At 38.5% G+C, this 21,330-nt stretch overlaps 1 protein-coding gene across 8 annotated transcripts in view; it reads right to left on the bottom strand.

The window, feature by feature from the left end:
- Positions 1-21,330, bottom strand: part of tenm2a (teneurin transmembrane protein 2a) — a 266,084-nt gene that overhangs the window by 166,922 nt on the left and 77,832 nt on the right. For 3 of the 8 annotated variants that reach the window (XM_077577334.1, XM_077577335.1, XM_077577336.1), the window contains exons 3-6: positions 19,155-19,196; positions 19,006-19,038; positions 17,240-17,533; positions 1,638-1,688 (exon numbers count right to left, since the gene is read on the bottom strand). In XM_077577334.1, coding sequence (XP_077433460.1) covers positions 1,638-1,688; positions 17,240-17,533; positions 19,006-19,038; positions 19,155-19,196 — 420 coding nt within the window. The remainder of the gene's footprint in view (positions 1-1,637; positions 1,689-17,239; positions 17,534-19,005; positions 19,039-19,154; positions 19,197-21,330) is intronic. The other 5 variants (XM_077577338.1, XM_077577340.1, XM_077577341.1 and 2 more) reach the window with 3 other exon arrangements.

Below are 21,330 nucleotides of genomic sequence, written 5' to 3'. Positions count from 1 at the left end.
GCCTATTTCAAATAAACAAGTGACAGCACAGTAGAAACCACGACGCACTGTGTGGTGCCACACAGCACTGGGCTCCATTCGATGAGACAGCATGGGGCACAGATCGATATGGATTAAAACTCTGTGTGGAGCTACTTATTGACTCATCCTCTATGCTGTCTGAAGCTAAATGTGTTCAACTATTATCATTGATTGCAGAATTTTAACCTTTTACAACATATAGGAAAAGTGGAGTCTGGGAGGTAAACCTGTGTGAACTGAGGGCCATTACAGTAAAAAAAAAAAAAAAATGCCACCAACATTGCCACCACACCTTCTTCGTGCCACTTGTGGGGCAGATATATCAAGCTACTTAGAATGCCGCTTAGTGGGAGAGCTGGAATTTGAGACGCATTCCACCTGTCACACCTCAACTGAGACACACATACAGCGAGAGGTCTGGCGGTATAGGTCTCAATCCCCCTGGCAGTGCTGGACTCCCCATAGTGCTCGGCAGGATTTCAGAGATAATCCAGGCGCTCGCAGACAGTCGCTGAATGTTAATCCGCAGCCATCTCTTTAACTGAACTGTTAAATCTCAATCGTACTCTCAATCATTCCTCCTCCTTATAACCGCCCACCCCCACCCCTTTATCCATTACTCTCCTTCCTCTGGCTGAGTCTACTAAAATCTTGCCCACGCCACTTGATCCTCTTTCTATCATCTGATTTTAACTCTATCCTTTCTCTTCATCCCTGATTTTCTTGGAAGCTATAAGACCTCAGCCTTATTCTCTCCTCTCTGTTTTCACTCTCGGATCAGTCAACTCTCAATTGGGCAACAGTACTTTAATTTTTAAGAAAAAACACACATCTGCCTCTTGTAATTACTGTGCAAGTGATGAAACTCTGAAACAAATAGCCCAGACTACTTTTTTTTTTAAAGAAAAAAAACTCACTTGATTATCTTTTATTAGGCTCAAATTGTCATTTCATTTTATTTGTATTTTAGAGCAATAAAGTGACAGGACTGGAACTGTTCCCTCTGAAAATTACACAAACAACCTCTTAATTTGAATTCAGACAAAATAACACTATTTTCATTATTTTGCGACTTGATGTTCATGCTGTGATTTAAAAAAAAAGAAAAAGAAGTGACTCACCTTTTTCGCTGCAGTAATCATTTGAAGGGTTACTCTTTTACTTGAGCCATATTCTAAGATAAGAGTACTCTTGGGTACAATATTTGGCTACTCTACCCACCTCTGATCAAGCAACTGTAAAGCAAACAATTATTTCCCCATCCTTTCTGAAATCCACATAGCTTCCCTCAGTGAGGCATCTGAACAAAATATAATGGCATAATGTCGAGAGTGGTGTAGAGATGTGAATTTTATGACAATTATAACAATATGAGCAATTATCATCTGCAAAAAGGCTTTTCAACAGACTGCAGGATGTTATATTCACATTTGCAGCCCAGATAAAAGCTATTACACGGTGTGCAACGGGCTCTATTATCCAGGTATCAACTATATAAACAGACAAAAGGAGTCAATTACAGAAGCACAACAGCAAAGGAAAGACAACCACGTAATAAACACAGATAAAGATGGGGTTAGCTGGGTATTTGAAGAGAGGCTATAGTCATGACTTACTGATCACATAGTCTCCAAATGGATCCTCATTCTCTTCATCATCTAGATAAGCTGGAGGGAAAGGAATCGAGGGGAGAAAAATAGAAAAAGAAACAAAAAACATTAAGAGGAATGAAGACAAAGGATGAAAAAGCATGAGTATGACTAATAAAAACAAACGGCAAATGAACAACATAAAGAATGCTCAACCAAATGTATTCATAAGGGATCAACACAAACATATGGAATGTCTATTACATCTATTTCATGATCCCACAGTATATACAAATTACGGTACACTATCTATCCTACAATGGGAGCAAAGCTCTGACCCTTAAACTTCAGTAAAGCTTCTTTTAAGCACCATGCAGAGGTAAATATGATAACTCATTCTCATTTTGATTCTCTCGCTCTGTCTCCTATCCTCTTGCTTTCTCCGGTATATCTGATGATGACATGAGAGACCATTAAAGCCCACTAAATTTTCAATTACAGCAGTGGCGCAGTAGTCAGCGAGTTAAAAGTCTGGTGACAATGATACATCACTAGACTGGGGACTGCATTTACCTGATAATTATCACTACTTCATGCTGGCAGCATGAAGTAGTGATAATTAGACACAATAAACTACTGTAATGTTTGACATTGGTCATCTTGTTCAAACTGTTTCTCATCCAACCGTACTTTCCCCTTCATTGGACGTTAATGTGTCTCTCAGTTAAATTGCCTGGCTGTCACTAATTTATAAACATCCACACGCCTTTGTCATGGTCAAAAATTGTGTCCCTGTTCGATGCGTGATGTTCAGCTGTCAATGGTATTTTTGCAAGGCGTTTAGAAAGTACATAAACTCAGAGTGAGATCAGTGAGCACTGAGGGACATACAGTGGAGCGTAAAAGTCACCGCCATTCTGCTGACTCTATAAATTAGGAATTCCTAACTTCCTCTAGCATTAACTTCTGAAAAAAAAAAGTGCAGCTAGAGTTTCATGGCAACGTTTTCTAAAGCCTGCTGTGTGATAGCCGTATATGACCAAGCTTAAAGTCGAGGTCTGATGGAGTGGTGTAAAGTGCATTGCCACTGGACTGTGTGGCAGCCTGAACACGTTGTGGGCAATTACTAGTGCTTGTGACTTTGTTGGATCCCAGGAGAATATCACCTTCCTGACTCTATTTCTAACGATAAGGATTTGTGAAGGTATGATAAGGCTATGGTATTGTTTTTCTGAGGTTGGACCCCAAAAAAAATCATAATGCTACAGCTTAGACATTGTCAACATTTCTGTTCTTCTGCTTACAAGGACATTTTTATTTTTTTACAATATGAACAGAGTTAAGTTTTGGGATGAATTGCAATAGAGAATGTGAACACCTGTGGCCTCACAAATTATCTTCCGAATTAATGGACAAAAAAAAGAATCCCACTGGAACAGTTAATAAAATAGCAGATGTCCCTTATGCTCATATTTATATACAGATATATAATATTTACACATATTTTGGAAGTAAGGACGCAGGTGCATTTTCTACTGCACTGAACCTGATTCTTAGAAGGCAGTGATTAGGTTATAAACAGGGCAGTGAGATTAGAATTCAATGAGTTCTTATGAATTTACTGGAGCCAAACACACAACACACGGTTTGCTCTATCTATTTATTGTATGCAGTATCTATGGTCTCCGCTGGTAGTTACTATACTATAAGTAGCATGCAGGCTAACTCATACAGCATTCAGGATGTTTGCCGCGAGGACTATATGGTTTTAAAACTGAAAGTGTGTAATAATAACTGAAACAGTTGGCCACAATGCAACGCAAGATTCAAAAAGAACAACTTTTCCGCAGTTAGAACAATGTGCCAGCAATGCGTCTGAATACGTTTTCAAATAATTGAATGTTGAGCTTTGTAAAAAACACTTTGTTCTTTGTTGTAGATAAAGCCCTTAAGTCTTCTCCATTTACTATTTAGGTCAAATTTGATTTATTTTCAGGGAAATTTGTCCCCTCACGTAAATATGTCATATTAAATTAAATTACGAATCCGACCGGAATTTGCTCGATGTTGGCACAATTAGCACTTTACTTCAACTGACAAAGGGGTCTGCAAGAGCTGAGTGTATGTCCATCTTGTCACTTGGAGTGCCTCCAAGTCACTTGCTCTTTAGACGTGAGGCATATTTTATTCAACAACTCCAGAAGATAGCTCCTGTATCATTATCAGTTTTATTTTTGGCTTGTTTAATGGAAAGCCGCATCAATAACGACAATGCACATCAGTATAAAACTTCTCAAAAGAAAGACATAAAATGTGCTGCAAAGGTGCCACAGATTCCATTTTCAATCAACAAAATGGGCAGGAGTCCACACGTTGCTTGATGTTCTAATTAGCTTTCTCTTAATTTGAAAAGATGTACTGTTGCTGTCACCAATGTCCAACATGAAACACTAATGGCACGTAGTAACAGAAAAATTACCTAAAAATGTTGTCCACTTTTATGTTTATTAATAAGAGTATGAAACAACGTGATTTAATAATTTAGGAAAAGCTGAAGCCAGCAACTGCAGAAAAGTCATGTATTGTTTGATTTTATTCATCCTGAGTGCCCAACCTAAATAAAATTGTTTAAACCTGGGACAATATGCCCCAAAAATGTCTCTGGCCAGCACCAGACAATTGCCACAGTGCACTGAAATGATCCAGAAGCAAGGAAATGTAGAATTGGTAGGAGTATATTATCAAAAGTGGTAAGGCATGACTCCTTCTTGTGAATGGCTTCAAGTCAGGCGTAGATTTTTGGAAGCTCAAAAATCACATTGCTCAATAGACAATCGTTTGTGTAGCTGTCCCATTTGCTCCTGCCTTTCAGCTGCGTTATCTAAAGACGCAAAATCAGCCAGGGCAAATCATCCCAGGTTTGATCAATCATGTATCCATATAAATGTATCTATCTGTATATACTCCACCCTGATACGAAAAATTAACTCTGCTGCAATTTAGCATGTTTGGCAGATGCAATCGTGCGGTTGCCCGGTTTGTAAATCAGCTTTCACATCCGTTTGCGTGAGCAATCAAGTTTGCACCTGTTTTGGCATGAACAATCTTTTAGTAAATCAGGCCCAAAGCAGTAAGGCTACTTATAGTTGTAAAAAATAATATTTTTTAATCAAACACATTTTCCTCACACGAAATTTTAAACAACTATACTCACCCCAAAAATATATTCAATAAAAACCTTGCCTGGGGCTTATGAATAAATCATTCAGAACAGCACTATTGGACTTGAAAGCTCATGGTAAAGCTTGGTCATTTATAGCATAGGTGTCAAACTCCGGTCCTGGAGAGCCGCAATCCTGCAGGTTTTGGATGTTTCCGTTCTCCAACACAGCTGATATATGATCACCTCATCAGCAAACTCTGCATAAGCCTGATAACAATCCTGCTGTTTGGAATCAGCTTGTGTTGGAAGAGGTAAACCTCCATAACCTGCAGGACTGCGGCCTTCGAGGGCCGGTGTTTGACACCAATGACTTACAGCACCAACGAAGAAAAACAAAACAACAACAACAACAACCTGGAAAATATCTGTGCACATCCAAACAGGAGCATGGGTAAGCATTGTGATCAGTATGCTGAGTGCTGATCCTGACCGCAGGAGATATACACACCTCTGACTTCACCTTAAGACCGACATGCACACAGGCATGCTGCATGCGTGTGGATGTCCGTTTACCTCACTAGGAAAAAAGTCCTTGAACCATGCGTAGTACAACGGCGCATACAAATACACAAGATTCCATACACGTGCGTGTTTGCAAAAGCAGGCTGTCAGTGCTGTTCTCACACACCATTCATCACAAACTACTAATTCTGTTAGACCATTGTTGAGGCGTTCACACCCTGCGTTGTTCTCTGAAAACTCATTCAGACGCTAATGCCGCCAACCTTTTCAACACACATACACGCGTGCTGACTCACGTTCAGTACAACCCCCCACAGACACACACACAGGCAGAGACCCTGAGGGGAAGTGCTGGTCATGAGGGATTAACAATATCAGGACTGCTTGAAGTTGATGGACAGGTAGTACAAGATAGTTTATCCAGATGAGTTTGACAAAATTTGTAAAAGATTGCGGAAGAGGATTAGGGCCAGTGAAGAGGGGGGAAAAGGGGTTGTCAGGATTCTCATTTTATTCTCAATATTTTGACTTTAAAGTGAAAATTCTGACTTTATTCTCATTCTCACTTTAATCTCAGAATTCTCACTTTAATATCAGAATTCTCACTTTTGTGACGTAGAGCTATGTATTGTGGGGGGAAGTCAGAATTCTGAGAATAAAGTCAGAATCTAAAGTCAGAATTCAGAGAATAAAGTAAGTGGGAATTCTCACTTTAAAGTCAGAATTCTGTGAATAAAGTGAGAGTTCTCACATTAAAATCAGAATGCTGAGAATAAAGTCAGAATGCTGACAACATTTTTTTCCTTTTTTTCTGTTAACTGGCCCTAATCCTCTTCAGCAAAAGGTAGATCCTGGAATGGTCACAAGAAAATCTCTGGATAACACACAGGCAGACTTCACTGCTCTTACACTGTAACATTTTACATGTTTTTTTGTTGTTGTTTTTTTAAAACTGTGGGTGTACTCTGCAGGAAATCCTTTCACCATACTGAAAAATGACAAGTTTTAGCTTGCCATGACTGGGAGTCAGGTAACTAAGCATGCTCAGATGGAAGAAGGGTTAGTCAGAAGGCCAGACTAAATTTAGAGCCACCTTTTCATTCTTTAATTATGAGATTAATACATCCCGTCACACACGTCACAATGCTGGCCTATGATTTATTATCTTGTTGAGCAGATGGAAAGATTGAGGCAGAAAGGGAAGACCGAGATAAATGTTGTCTGAAGGCAGCTAATCAGCCTACCAGTTTGATTAGGCCTGCCCGGACCAAAGTGTATGGAGCCATAACCGGTGTCTTTGTTTGTAAACCCAGCTAGCAATAAACCAAGATTTATTAGCCTCAAGCAACTGGGTGGCATTGTGTGGTAGCTGGCACTCTGACATTGGTCCATCCAATTTAAAAATTGAAGGTAGTGGTTGATGGGAAAATTAAACAGGTGCAGTTTTGTTGGGATACTTTTGTTATTTCATCATGTAATATAATTAACACTAACAAGGAATGATGTAATGATTGGGGAGTAGTATAGTAAGTTTTTGTTATGGGAAAATAAGAAATGGCAAATAGATGTGCAACAGCATCATCGTCACCTTCTTAAAAGTGATATTTTGACAACAATGTTTTGTTTTTTGCCTTAAACATCACCTCAAGATGCTGGCCACCTGTGTTAAAATCAGCTACATCTTTAGTTGAACAGATCATTCAATTCATAAATATAATATAATCAGTATTTGGTTCAGTGTTTCCAGTTTTCTGAAGAAGAAAAAAAGTCTTAAGCCATTATTTTAGGAAGGTGAAAATATTTATTTATTTTAAACGCATTTGCTGCAATCGCCAAACAAAAGCCACTGATAATTAAAAGCTTAGTATCTGCCTGTTTGCTTTTCTAATTAGCGGACAGGGATTGTGCAGCTTAATCAGCCATATTATGTATTAAATAAAAAGACAACTGGAAATACTGGCAATAAATGTCTGACTCCACAGTGGATAAATAGAACAAAGCATTTAAATATTATGTGTCTAGTAACAATGTATTACCCCACCACAACATTTCACTATCAACTATAATTTATTGATTAGAACACATCCACCGCAAAATTGCCCATCAAAATCAGATTATTATTATTATTTATTTTTTTTTTTAATTTGCCCCCTGCTGGTTACTAACTTCTCTGTCCGTACCTTCAACTCCGGACCGTAGTACAGGGTGAACTGACCGCTGCATTCAGCTGGTCACTTTGGTACCAAGCTTCTCTTAAAAGGTGTGGATATAAACAAATAGCTGGAACAATGTTACATATTAAACTGTTTAACATTAGACCATAACAAAAAGTGTTAACAAAATGTGTTACACCTCTGTATGTGTACACTGCAGCTGGCAAAGCAACAATTGCCATGATTATTTAAAATGAAGGAAAAAAACACAACCGATTTTAACATTTGTGAGTCCAATATTTTGGGGGGCAAATATTGATGAACCTAATATACAAAACATTTCTTAACTTCTGCCTTCAGTCATTTTGCCAGAATATTAGTGAAAATGTGCCTCTGTCGACAGAAACCAATGTTGAACTTGAATTACATTCAGGCCTTGTGTTTAATGAAAGAGAAATGCAGGGCCATATGGACCCTGGTACACAAGCACAAGGCAGTGGACTGTGGAGCACAGCTGTAAACTCTGCCCTGGGCACCAAGTGTAAATCAATGTCAAAGCTGGGCCTTATTTCATCTAATGCATGTTTTAATCATTTTTCCACCTGATCAATGTTGTTTGAATGGGGCCATCATGCACAACTGTGGAAATTTACAAGCTCTTTAGACATCTCTTGCTTGTGTTTCCAGACTGACATTTTATGAGGCAGTCCGGACTGCGACAGTAAATCTTTTGCTCCACTTTGGCAAAATGAAATCTCCTGATGCTGCTCTTCACACCCATATTTGTTTGTCTCACTATGGTGCTTGCGCAAATTGATCTTATATCAGCTCTGCCAAGTCAACGTTCTACTTGCTTTATTTTAATAGTGTCTGGAATGTGCTATAAAAGTGAAGTGTCTAGATCCAATACTTGACTGTAAAGTGGAATGTAGGAAAACTTTGAAATCCTTGACCTGCATGTAGGCAAGTCATTTTAAAGGCCTAGATACACCAGTCCGACGTCGAGAGTCGGACAGTGTTAGGCCTGCGGCATGTGCCGTCTGATCAGTGTATAAATTACCTTCGTAAAGTCGGATCGAATTGGAATACTTTGGAGGAGCATTCCCAGCAAATGTTTGGACCATTTTTTCCCCGCTGATTTTGCGCATCGTCACCCTGCTGAACCCTCCGCATTTGAACGTACAATGTACAAAAATCGGGAAGATGACTTTGTCTCTTTGGTTCCAGTGAGGCCGTCATTGTATGACATTACAGTTAAAGGATTTGCCGACAAAGGTATGAAAGCCAAACTATGTCATGACATGGGGACTCGCCTGGATATAGCAGGTAGAATTTCATTTTATATACCATACTGTGCAAAAAGCCGGACGGTTACATTTATGTGGGAGGACAACGTGAGAGAAAAAGTAAGCGGTATGCATTGTTTACGTTTTTATATCCCGCCCCAGTAAAGAGGTTTCCGGTTGCCTTTAGGAATAATGACTACCGCCGCCGATGGTATGGAGGGGAATTACTTCTTGCGCATGCTACGTAATAGTCGAGGTGGTGCGGTGTGTATTTACGTCATTTTTCTACGTGACGTGCCGGCGCCAAAGGCGGTAGGTGTCTGTCACATTTGGCCGACGTCGGATTGGTGTATCTAAGCCTTAAAACTTTTATGTACTTGTCTATTACTGAAATAAATAAATTCAACACTTAAACCATCATGGCGTACTTCTACTACAACTACTACTATTACTGCTACTACTAACAACAACAACAACAATAATAATATTAATGGTAATAATAATAATATGTGACAAAGGAGACACATGTTCAAACTGTTTAATTTCTAGCAAGTATGACATTTACTCGTAAGTTTTTGTTTGTATACATTTAGCTGTATCACAGTAAATTCATTATTTCATATACAGTTTGTTCTAATCCTGTTATGAGTCATTTTTGGTTCCCTCTTATTTTGAAATCATTGCAGTCTTGCTTCATGTGTTTACCTCTGTCTTTGTTTTCAGGGCTGGGCATAGTCAGGTGTGCTGGGCTTCTCACACAGCTGCTTTCCATCAGCAATCACCCTCAGTATTTAAGCTCTAGTCTGACTTCCATTCCCTGCCAAAAGCTCCCGTCACTTTCATGGTACTTGTTGAACACGCTGCCTGAACTTGTTCCAAGTTTTTTGTTTTGCTAGTCCCTTGTTAATTAAGAGTGTTAGTTACTTACCTTGGTTGAATTTTGACTTCGCTCCTAGTTTACACTAGTGACTTTCTCTTTGTTATTCAGCTATTTTTGAGAAGCTATTTTTTCTGATTAATTTCCCCCCTTTTTTCTTTTTTTTTGCCTCGATGTAATGAGAGCTCAGCAGCTGCCACACCCTCGTCTCTGTTTATTTGCTACTTTGTTTGTTACTCTGTTTAATTAATACATTTTGTTTGTTACTTTGACATCAGTGTCTGCTTCTGGGTCCTAATGCTAGCCTCACCTTTAACAAATCCCTCCCAAAAGTGACTTATTTTAAAGAATACGATACATACTTATTTCATTTTCTATTTAGAGATTACGGAGCATTGATGAATGTCTTCCTTCAAAAATTTGAATAATGTATTTAAATATGTGTAACATACACACAATATATAATATGTACATAAGGACTAATCTATATACGTCCACATACTATGGTAACTCTGTGTGGTAATTCTTATTAGCGGAATTTTGTTTACAATCATTTATATTTCATTAATTAAACCAATAAAAAAACTGATTTTATTAAGTAAAAAATCCTCATCAACAGGTTTTGTCACTGAATAAAACTTACTCAAAGTTCTCTAAACCACTTGATTTTGTTCTTCCTCTTTACAAAAGGTGTACATCACAGTATGTTGGTGTTGATTGAGTTGAGACTAGCAAAGGTGCCTCACACTTGACTGATATCTCATTTGTCTTCCGGATCACACTCTTTAATTTGTTATTCACACAGGTTGCATTCCTCACAGACTTAACGTCTTCAACACTTGCAAACATTCAAAAATAGTATATAATGTTAGAATACATTCAATATGAGAAGAAGGCCCTTAAAAAATGGTGAGCAGGTTGTTTTGGCAAGTACATATAGAAGTTGTAAAAAATGATGGCTTCTCTTAACATTTTTATTACATTTATTGTTTTTTATGTATTTATTTATTTTTTGATTTATTCAACTGTACATATGCATGCCAGACCTTCAAATACTGTTAAGCCTTCAATGACTATGCTTTCTGCTAAAAACCCTAATTGGAGTCATTTATTGAGTTCAGGACAAACTTTCTAGTTGAGAGGTAAGGCACGTGTAAATAATAGTTTTGTATTTGTGAATTAACAGAGTAGTTTGATTCAGTTATGTCAACTCATCTCAACTTAACTTTACTTATAACTTTATATGGGACCAAACATAATAACTTCTGTTCCCTTTTTATTGAAGTTCAAAAAATTTAGTGTCATCAAAGCCTTGAATTTTTCCAGCAGGACAGAAGTGGTCTTTTTGCTCAGCAGGAAATAGATCAGACTTTCATTAGCATAGCAGTGAAAGGAAATACCATGTTTTCTTATCATGGAACCCAGATACAGCAAATGCAATAAAAACAGCAGGGGCTCCAAAATAGAACCCTGTGGAACACCATATGAGAAAAGGGGGCAGAGCGGGACTCAGAGCAACCAAGGCTAACACATAAAGTTCTGTCAGCCAAATAGGATCTAAAAATCAGGTTGGCATTTGGTTAAAACAATTTGTTTGATTGTTAAAGAAACGATATTGGACAATAATTTCGACAGTTGTTGCATTGAAGCGCTATTATTTAGTGGTAAGCTCTCATTGTGTGTGTGTGATTGGTGTGAGTGATTGTATGTGTGTTTGTAATGCAATTGCGGTGCTCAATTTCATTCTACATAAAATCCAAATGTATAGATGTGCCACTTTGTCATATCATGTTAAAAACACATCATGTCACGAAAGCTGTGTGGCAACATTTCGTTTGTAATCTACAGTCAAGTATCCCGCAAACAGAAAGACCGGCAGAAACACAAATAGCTATTCACCTGATATCTGTCATTGTTTCTATTTTGGTACCACAGATCTACAATAGTGCACACATGCACATTCAGGCACACGAAGACACCCACCTTGTGGGGAAACCTAGACTTTTAAACTGACATCTGTCAGTCATGCCAACATGCCGGGCTGACAGTAGCTGGTGAGACACACAGCATGAGACAAAAGAAGACAGAGGAAGAAGCTTTAAAGATGAAAAATGCAGGTGGGGGAGGTGAGGAGAAGAGGAAGTAAGACTTTGGAAGCTTATTAGAGACACTGTGAGATGAGAGAAGTGCAGCTTGGCGTTTTGGCACATCACCATCTTTTTGATTTGTTAGCATGTGTTTATGATGTTTCTTTGTCTGCCTCAGTCAATATCTATTATTAGTTTCTCAGATCCTCCCCCTGCTATTTTGACACTCTTGGAGCTCCTGTTTCACACTTACACACATGAGCAAGATTCATACCCCCACGTACCTGTAGCCAGGAAAAAAGCAACACACAAATAGTTATATTATTTGGGCCCGCAGGAGTCAAATCATACTTCTGGGCGCTTTGAGGTGCCATCAGTGTCAGATGTTATGTTTGGACCAAGATGCAGGAGCAGAGGTGGTGGGGTGTTTCTCATTTCTCAAAGCTACTAAGTAGCTTAGGAAGTGGCTTTATCAGACACACTCCGCTCACTTTTATCTGGCTTCCTCTCTGCCTCTGATCTCTCCAACACTCAAGCCCAAAGCTAGGAACCACTAGACCCAAGTATCCTAAACATTTAAAAATGTACTTTTTTCTCCCCTAATCAGAAACACAAACATTTTACCCTCTGGTTCATTGTCACAATAATTGTCGGAATAAAATCACGTTAATCAAGAAACGCTGATTGAGATCTACAGACTTTGGCCAATTAGTGGAACCCAGAGTTTGAATTAAACATGGCGAAGCTGCATTTAGCGGTTATGCTGCCCACAAACGAAATAAGCTGCCAACAGAAGTTAAGTCAACCCAGAGTGTAAATGCTTTTAAATCCAGATTAAAAGCGTTGCTTTTTTCACATACCTTTGATTAAGGTCTTTTAAACATTTTAAATGTTTTTTCCTTTTAATTATTATTATTATTATTATTTTAAACTTCCTTATGCTAAATGTTTTTAAAGTTTGCTGTCTAATGTTTTAACATTGTGAATGTTCTTTTAGTAAATTTTGTAACCTACTTTTGTTTTCTCTTCTTTGCTTCTGAATGATGTTAACTACTGTGTCTGTTGATGCTTATAGGTGTTGTCTTTCCTTGTGTAAAGCACATTTAGTTGCCTTGTGTATTAAATGTGCTACATACAAACCCAATTCTAAAAAAGTTTGGACACTATACAAATTGTGAATAAAAACTGAATGCAATTATGTGGAAGTGCCAAATTTCAATATTTTGTTCAGAATAGAACATAGATGACAGATCAAATGTTTAAACTGAGAAAATGTATACTTTTGAGGGGAAAATATGTTGATTGTAAATGTCATGGTGCCAACAGATCTAAAAAAAAAAAAAAAAAAAGTTGGGATAGCTGGCAATAAGAGGTGAAGTGAATTGCACTTATAAAAAAAAAACAGCTGGAAGACCAATTACCACTAATTAGCTCCATTGGCAACTTGATTAGAGTATAAAAGAGCTTCTCGGGGTGGCAGCGTCTCTCAGAAGCGAAGATGGGTAGAGAATCACCAATTCCTCCAATATTGCACAGAAAGATAGTGGAGAAATATCAGAAAGGTGTTTACCAGCGAAAAATTGCAAAAAGGTTGAAGTAATCATCATCTTCAGTGCATAACATCATCCAAAGATTCAGAGAATCTGGAATAATCTCTATGTGTAAGGGTCAAGGCCGAAAAATCATACTGGATGCCCATGATCTTCGGGCCCTTAAACGGCACTGCACCGCAAACAGGAATGCTTACTGTAAGGGAAATCACAGAAAGGGCTCAGCAATACTTCGAGAAAACATTGTGGGTGAACACAATCCACCGTGCCAGCCGCCGTTACCAGATGAAACTTGACAGTACAAAGAAGAAGCCATTTCTAAAGCAGACCAAGAAGCGCAGGCGTTTCTCTGGGCCAGGGGTTATTTAAAATGCAGTGTGGCAAAGTGGAAACCTGTTTTGTGGTCAGACGTAATCACATTTCCAAGTTATTCGTGGAAAACTGGGACGCTATATCATACTGACTAAAGAGGACAAGGACAACCGAAGTTGTTATCAGCACTCAGCCTGCATCTGTGATCGTAAAGGGTTGCATGAGTGCGTGTGGCATGGGCAGCTTCCACATCTGGAAAGGCATCGTCAATGCAGAAAGGTATATTCAGATTGGAGAACAACATATGCTCCCATCCAGCATCATCACTTTCAGAGAAGATCTTGCATTTCTCAACATGATAATGCCAGACCACATGCAGCACCAATTCCAAACTCATGGCTGCGTAGGAAAAGGATCCGGGTATTGAAATGGCCAGCCTGCAGTCCACTTCCTTCACTTATAGAGCACATTTGGCGCATCATAAAGGGGAAGGCGCAACAAAGAAAACCCAAGATAGTTGAACAGTTAGAGAGACACGTGTTAGACAAGAATGGGACAGCATTCCTATTTCTAAACTTGAGAAACTTGTCTCCTCGATCCCCAGACGTTTGCAGACTGTAAGAAGAAGAGGGGATGCCTCACAGTGGTGAAAATGGCCTTGTCCCAACTTTTTTGAGATTTGTTGACACCATGGAATTTAAAATCAACATAGTTTTCCCTTAAATTATACATTTTCTCAGTTTAAACTTTCGACTATAAAATATAAAAAAATGGCACTTCCACATAATTGCATTCAGTTTTTATTCACTATATGTATATATGTATATATAATATATATACATATATACATATATATAATTAGAGTTACTATTAATTCACCCCTTTAGAAACGACAAAAGCACATACAGTATATTTTTTATTCTACCATGTTATGTCATATTCGATTATAGGAAGATGAATTGATTCAGAACTGTTCACATCTGCATCACGATAGATCTAAGAATCAATTATTTCTCTCATCCCTACTTTTGAAGTAAAAGAAAAAGCAGATTTCATCACAACAATAAAACACTCACATCATAAGGCTAGCAGATGATCATCATAATTTACTGCCATATTAAAACCCTAATTTTAAAAGCCTCAACAGGCTTAGACAGCGAAAGCGTGGGCGGCGTCTGCAGCAAATATTGTGGTTGTGAGATTAGTTTGGTAATTAACCACAAACCAATTATCTAACTTTGGGATGAGAGGTGCATCTCAGGTAAGGTGTTTCACGGTGTGTTTAATGGCTGTTGAGCAGTTTGATCGGTTGACACAAGTCTCAGATTTCGAGGCCCAGCAGTCAGACAAAGGTTTAAGCACATCTGTTCAGGCGGATGATGGAAATGTAATTAATTAGGTTGTTGTTTGTTTCTTCTATCCGCTTTTCATTAACCTCTATTGACACATCCGAGAATCTCACGTGGCGGTTTATGACTACTTGAGGATTAACAAGGAAATTGGATCTTTGCAATAAACAAAGTTGCTGGTAGAAGATGATTCCCTCCGGGAAGCACTGAGACTTACACTCCTGGGAAACAACACAAAAACACTAAATTTTAGTTTTCTTCTAAAAATACAAAATTATGTTTTGGCTCACGAAAATGTGAGTTGTGAAAATCTGAGCGTAAGGATTGAAGGGTAACGCAACAGAAATAGCAAGCATCAAATCAATTGCACTTTTATATCATATCGAGGCTGTACTTTGTGAAAGGCAATATAAAGATTTCAACAAAGCTCATAAACTGTGTTACACAGTTTCACCATTCCTTCAAACGCCAGCCTAATACTGCTTTGCATTAAAACCTGCAACTATCAACCCATAGCCTGCCTGGTATCAGATTTGAGCGTTGTGACAATGCAAGACAAAACACAATAATTACTTATTGTGGTGTGACGGATCCGCGGTTGAAAGGTTGATCTGCATTGGTTGAACGGGTATTAGAATGTTTTCTAGTATCAGTGTGTTACTGACTAGATACTGACGGTTCATCTGGTACATCTGATAGCATAACAGTGTAACGCAAAATCACACCATGTGGCAACATGAAGCCTGTGTGTAGAGGGGAAAAAATGTTCTGCTGCAGAACTGGCAGACCTGTGAAATTCAATGAGAATATAGCAGAAGCTTGATAAAAAATGAAATACATTCCCTTCAATCTTTTGCACAGTACTGTGCAAATGTTTTAGGCCACATATTTATCCACAGCAGTAATTTTGTAAACATTCATCAAACATTTAAAGCAGAGACTCAGCTTGCAGAATTATTTCAAAAATATGGTAAGGATTTCGACAAAACTAGGGATGAGTGAGTGCCGATACCAGGTATCGGTATTGGTGCGATACCAGGCCTTATTCAAGGTCTCTGTACTCGTGACTACTGCTCTCGTTTTATGATCTGCAACATAAGGAACACACAATGTCTGACAGATGCCTATTAAAAGGATACTTGACTCATTGAGCCATTTTCAGCAGTAAAAAGTTATTTTGCCCAGAATTAATTTGATAACTTCATTACTTTTCATGTACAATTAATACCTTTAAAAATATATATTTTTTCCACTTACTGGTGACTGAAGATGACATCACCTGTGCTGAGGATGTAGGTAATGGCCAATTATGGCTCAGTTTGCTGACCAAACTCAGAAAACAAGTGAACCATGATTGGTCGTTAGCGACTTCCTCAACACAAGTGATGTCATCTTCAGTTGACAGCGAGTGAAAAAATGTATTTTTAAAAGTATTAAATAAATGTACATGAAAAATAATGAAGTTATCAAATTCATTCTGGACAACATATAAACTTTTTACTGCTGAAAATGGTTTAATGAGTCAGGTAACCCTTTAAGAATGTATTTGTTTATTTAAATTCATTTTATTGAGTGTTCTATACAAAATGTGCATTTTATGAACAAATGGAAAAAGATATATAGAAAATGTCCATTACTTTTTGTTTAATTTACATTTTAGGGAAGAATGCAATATTGGGATACACAGGTCTTTCTTTAAAATGATATGTCATTGTTTTTGTGGAAATTGTATGTTTCAAAAGTATGTGGTATCGGCACTGGTGACTACTCGAGTTGCGTATCAGTCTGAAAAAAGTGGTATTGAACATCCCTAGTATTTATTCTTTTTCAGCCAAGGAATCAATGAAATGGTCCAAGGAGTCTGAACCACGCTCCAATTTATTTTCCTTGTGTTAATAGTTAAGCACTGGGTGAGGTACTCCACAAATTAGAAATCTAGTTATACAATATATGGTTAATATAGAAATACTAAAGCAACAAATCTAATAGAGCCCAACAAGTTTGCAAAGTACTGTACTTAAAGAATAAATGGTGTGATGCAGTGCAATTCTAACATGTTAAATCAAGACTTCCTTCTCAGACGGTGTTTGTTGAAATGTCGAATGAAGAATTGTTGATCCAGTTCTGGCGCTAAATCATACTGGATTGTTTCTAATTGAACCTAATAAAGTATTTACATATTACATACTGATGCTTGCTTTGTTCTGTTAGTGTCGGTCTACTGGGATGTCTATTTAAAGTGTTTGGCGTTTTACTTTATGTGTTCTCTGATCAGGTTTTCATCTGATGATGTCTGCATGGTGTCTCGAAAACCCATCTACGAGTCCTACCAGATTCGTCGTCAGACTTGTTGTCATTCTCGGAGTCGGTGAGGGTCAAAGCAGAGTTCTCGTGACTGGACACTCCGGAGCTGCGACGGGACTTGACCCTTCCCCCACCGGCCCAAAGCTGGATGGCTCTGTCCGGTGACAGGGGGCCATCTGGATCCGAGTCGGCGTCGGAGCCGGCGCTGAGGGAATAGCCCCTTTGGAGGAGGCCCAGTTCGGGACAGTAGTTGACAGCGGCGGGATGAGGAGCAGGTGTTTGCTCGCACACTCCCAGTTCAGCCAGGGTAAAGTTCCCCCCTACGAGTGAGACACAGCAGTTACAAAGGTGGAGTGAAGGAATGACTGCAGTAAAAGTGGTAAATGGAGCCATTTAGACAAGTGCTTACACAAACAAACACGCCGACCAGCATACAAATCTACAATCACACGCAGAGAGGCAAACTAATTATAAAACTATGGAGGAGGTGGCTATTGTTGATGCACTCAGGAGAAGAGTGATAACACAGCATGAACCAGTCACAAACTACAAAGAGCTGCTGGAAGGAAAACTGTATGTGGTGGCCTGCAGGCGTGTTGTGAGCATCTTACATAGTGTTGGTGCCTCACTCTATGTCTCCTCATTTGCATTCAAAAAATGTTGATCAAAGTGTTTTGGTCAGAACAACTCACCCAGAAATTTCCGGAACCGGAATAACGGAATAAAATGCACTTTGCAGCAGAAGTAGCAGACGAGTTGCCTAACACTGTCCCCACCTCACCCTCCCACGCCAGACAAACTGACTTGTCTCACCTAAAATAAATATATAAAATTATCCAAATTAAAGCACATCAAAGGAGATCAATAGCAAAGTACTGCAGCCCAATTAAATCCGAGCTGAAGAAAAAGCAATTAAGGGAAAAGGCATGCTCAACCAATTTATCCTTTATAGTAATTAAAAGAGTATTGTGGATGCAATCTCTCACGATCAGCTGTTGGAGTAGAGTGAAAAACAGTGCGTTTCACTTCATTAGCAGTTTGTGAGGAAGGCGAAAGAGAAGTGGGACGAGGCTGGCGACAAGGAGCTGTCATGGCGGTGGCGTACTATATGAATGAGCGCGCTGAGAATCACACAGCTGCGTGACTCGGTCAACTGTGACTCATCAGGAGCAATCAGGAGGAGAATTTGTGATAGAATTCAACTGCTTGATCTCCTCATCTGCTCTTTAAAGGGGAAGTCAACCCCAAAATATTTTTGAAAATAATATGTTCTATGCAGCCCCACTGGTCAAATATGGTAATCTGGTTATTATTGCGTTAGTGGAATATGAGTTAAGCAGCAAAATCCAGCCGTTTTTATCCATCTCAGGTGGCGACCATGTTGCCACTTGCTGTCGACTGAAGATGACATCGATGTTGCTCAGGTCTCAGGTAACTACCAATCACAACTCAGCTTCCCCTGAGATGGATAAAAATGGCTGGATTTTGCCTGATAACTATTATTCCACAAATGTAATATTAATCAGAATGTCATGTTTGGACTAGTGAGGTCACATATAACATACTATCAAGAAATGTTTAAGGTTGACTTCCACTTTAAAAGCTGGGCGAGACTGAAGAAGTTAGAAGACACTTGGAGAGTGAGGCCCTCTCGGGAAACTTAGAGTGGTAAAATGAACTTATTTCTATACACAGCCACGGTAAATAAAATTACATCTACATTAGCTAGAGCTCGCTGAGCTTCTAACCAACTGCACTGAAGCAAACTAAGCAATACATCAGTGAATATTACCAGTGGTCTTCTTCTTCAGATGACTTCCTCCCACTTAAAATAAAAAAAAAAGACAAACTATTTACTAAAAATGGAAAGCTCTTTTACTACAATTCTATTCTCTAAGTACAAGCTCTATATCCTAGTTGTTCTTGTTGTTGTCACCCTACCTGAGATGAAGTATCGAAAGACGGGAGAAAACTCCAGCAGGCCTGAGAGAGTAAAGCAAGACAAAAAAGCCATCATAAGGAATGTAACATTCTCCATCGAATAACTATTCTACAAAAAAATATTTTTCAAAAACCCAGCTGCAATGACAATAGATAAATGGCAAAGAAAGTGTTTTCCCTCTAGTTCACGCTGTGCATTTTGCCACACTTATCTACCGCTACATCACCCAGGCTGTCAATCCACACAATTAACATCCCACAAACAGTGATTACACATGGAACATCCAATCACTTTGTAATCCCATGAGTGGTAGGCCTAGTCCCGTGCTACAGCAATCTACATGAAGTCAAAGAAAGATGGATTGGCGCGAGAGTCTGCAGCAGACATGAAAATCTATCTCACTTAGTTCATAACCAGAAACCCAATAACATGTTTGTTACTTGATATTATGACAAATGTGGAGGGGCAATGTTGTGCCACATTTTAATCAGATCAATGTCTTTCTCATTCACACCATATTGCAATTGTATATAGGGTGTTATATTGGGCCACAGGTACACCTGCACAAACAAAGAACTAAAGAAAGACCTTTATAAAGTATGCCAATGCAGTGAAGTCAGGGAGTCAAAACATGACAAACCAATCTACATATGACCGACAAAATCAATGTGAAAAACATGATTAAATAGATACTGTGCAGTGTCAACCAAACTAAACATGTATTTTCCGCAAAGGTAGATTTCCTGATAAAGCTGTTGTATTCCTAAATGTGTATTGTAATTTGCTGCAGAGACCATATGCCAATTCTGGGCAAAGTACGGCCGGGGGCCACATCCGGCCCAGTAACAGTCTCTGACTGACCCTTACAGGGACCATGATGTCAAAATAAAATGTAAAACATGCAGCACTTTTATTTTGATGAAAGCTGTGCTTTTATTTTGTGTGTGCACATGTGGGCGTATGGCTTGTGTCTCCAGTGTTGCCAAATTAATGATATTTTAGCTATATTTAGTCACTTTTCTACAACGGCGTATTAGGGCCACATATATACATATATATATATATATATATATATATATATATATATATATATATATACTCATTTACATACACGTAGCGTGGCTATAGACTAATGTGAGGATTTGTTGGTGGTCAATGTCACACTGTTTATAAAATGAAAAGGCAGGATGGAGACTGATTCATTCTTAATTCAAACTTTACTCGTCATACACGGCAGCTAGAGAGACACCCCTTCCTGATCTCCTATCAACTGACTAACACTAACCAATCAGAAGCTAGCATACTTTTGATAAATGCAAGTGAATGAGAACAGCAGATTTGACACATCAAATTACTACTGTTGCTACTTGTATAAAAAAATACCAAAATGTATGAATGTGTAAATCTGGAAACATAAGTGTAAAGGTAAATATACATTTTAATGCATTAAAAACGAAGCGTCTTTCTCGCTGGCCGTACCCAACGCTTCAAAGAGTAAATGCCTAATATCAAATGGTTAATCTCTGCTAAAGCAATTATTATCCCCTCATTTGAAAATCCGACCGAAAAGTAATGGCACAAACATCCGAGTAGTACGCTACGTGTATTTCTTGTAAGCTTCTGAGTTTTTTTCTCGCAAATCTGCCACTTTATGAACTTGCAAATTTGCTACTTTATAAAGTGGTAAATTTGCAAGTTTTTTTCTCGGAATATTGCGCCCACCATCTAAAAAAATATATTTTTATGCATGGCCCTAATATGCTGTCGTACTTTTCTGACCCCTGTAGCAACAATTTTCCCAAAAGAAGAAACTCACAAAAATAGAAGTGGTCCTATAATGCTTGCAACTTTCTTATTCCCTGCACAGTGGAGGGAAGAGACCCAAGAGGATTTGGCCTGGTACTGTACGCAATTCGACAGTTACTTTGACCGTACGTTTTGGGTGTATGATGAGCCATGACCGTATTAATCATCACTCTCAAGCATATTATATTTTACGGTTAAATATAAATTTGGGTGTCCTTACTAGGAACAGCTAAAAATTGTTGGCGGTTTGTACACAAAATTAATGTTCACATTTTGAAGATGTAATTTTAACGACCTGAACAGCAACCGCTTTTTATTGAAACAAGTCGATCTGCTTTTCCTCAATGCTGTACATTTTAATACTATAGG

This window comes from Vanacampus margaritifer, chromosome 10, assembly GCF_051991255.1.
Source record: "Vanacampus margaritifer isolate UIUO_Vmar chromosome 10, RoL_Vmar_1.0, whole genome shotgun sequence".
Lineage (NCBI taxonomy): Eukaryota > Metazoa > Chordata > Actinopteri > Syngnathiformes > Syngnathidae > Vanacampus > Vanacampus margaritifer.
The sequence above is the reverse complement of the archived record's forward strand: the minus strand, read 5'-3'. Positions and strand labels throughout refer to the sequence as shown.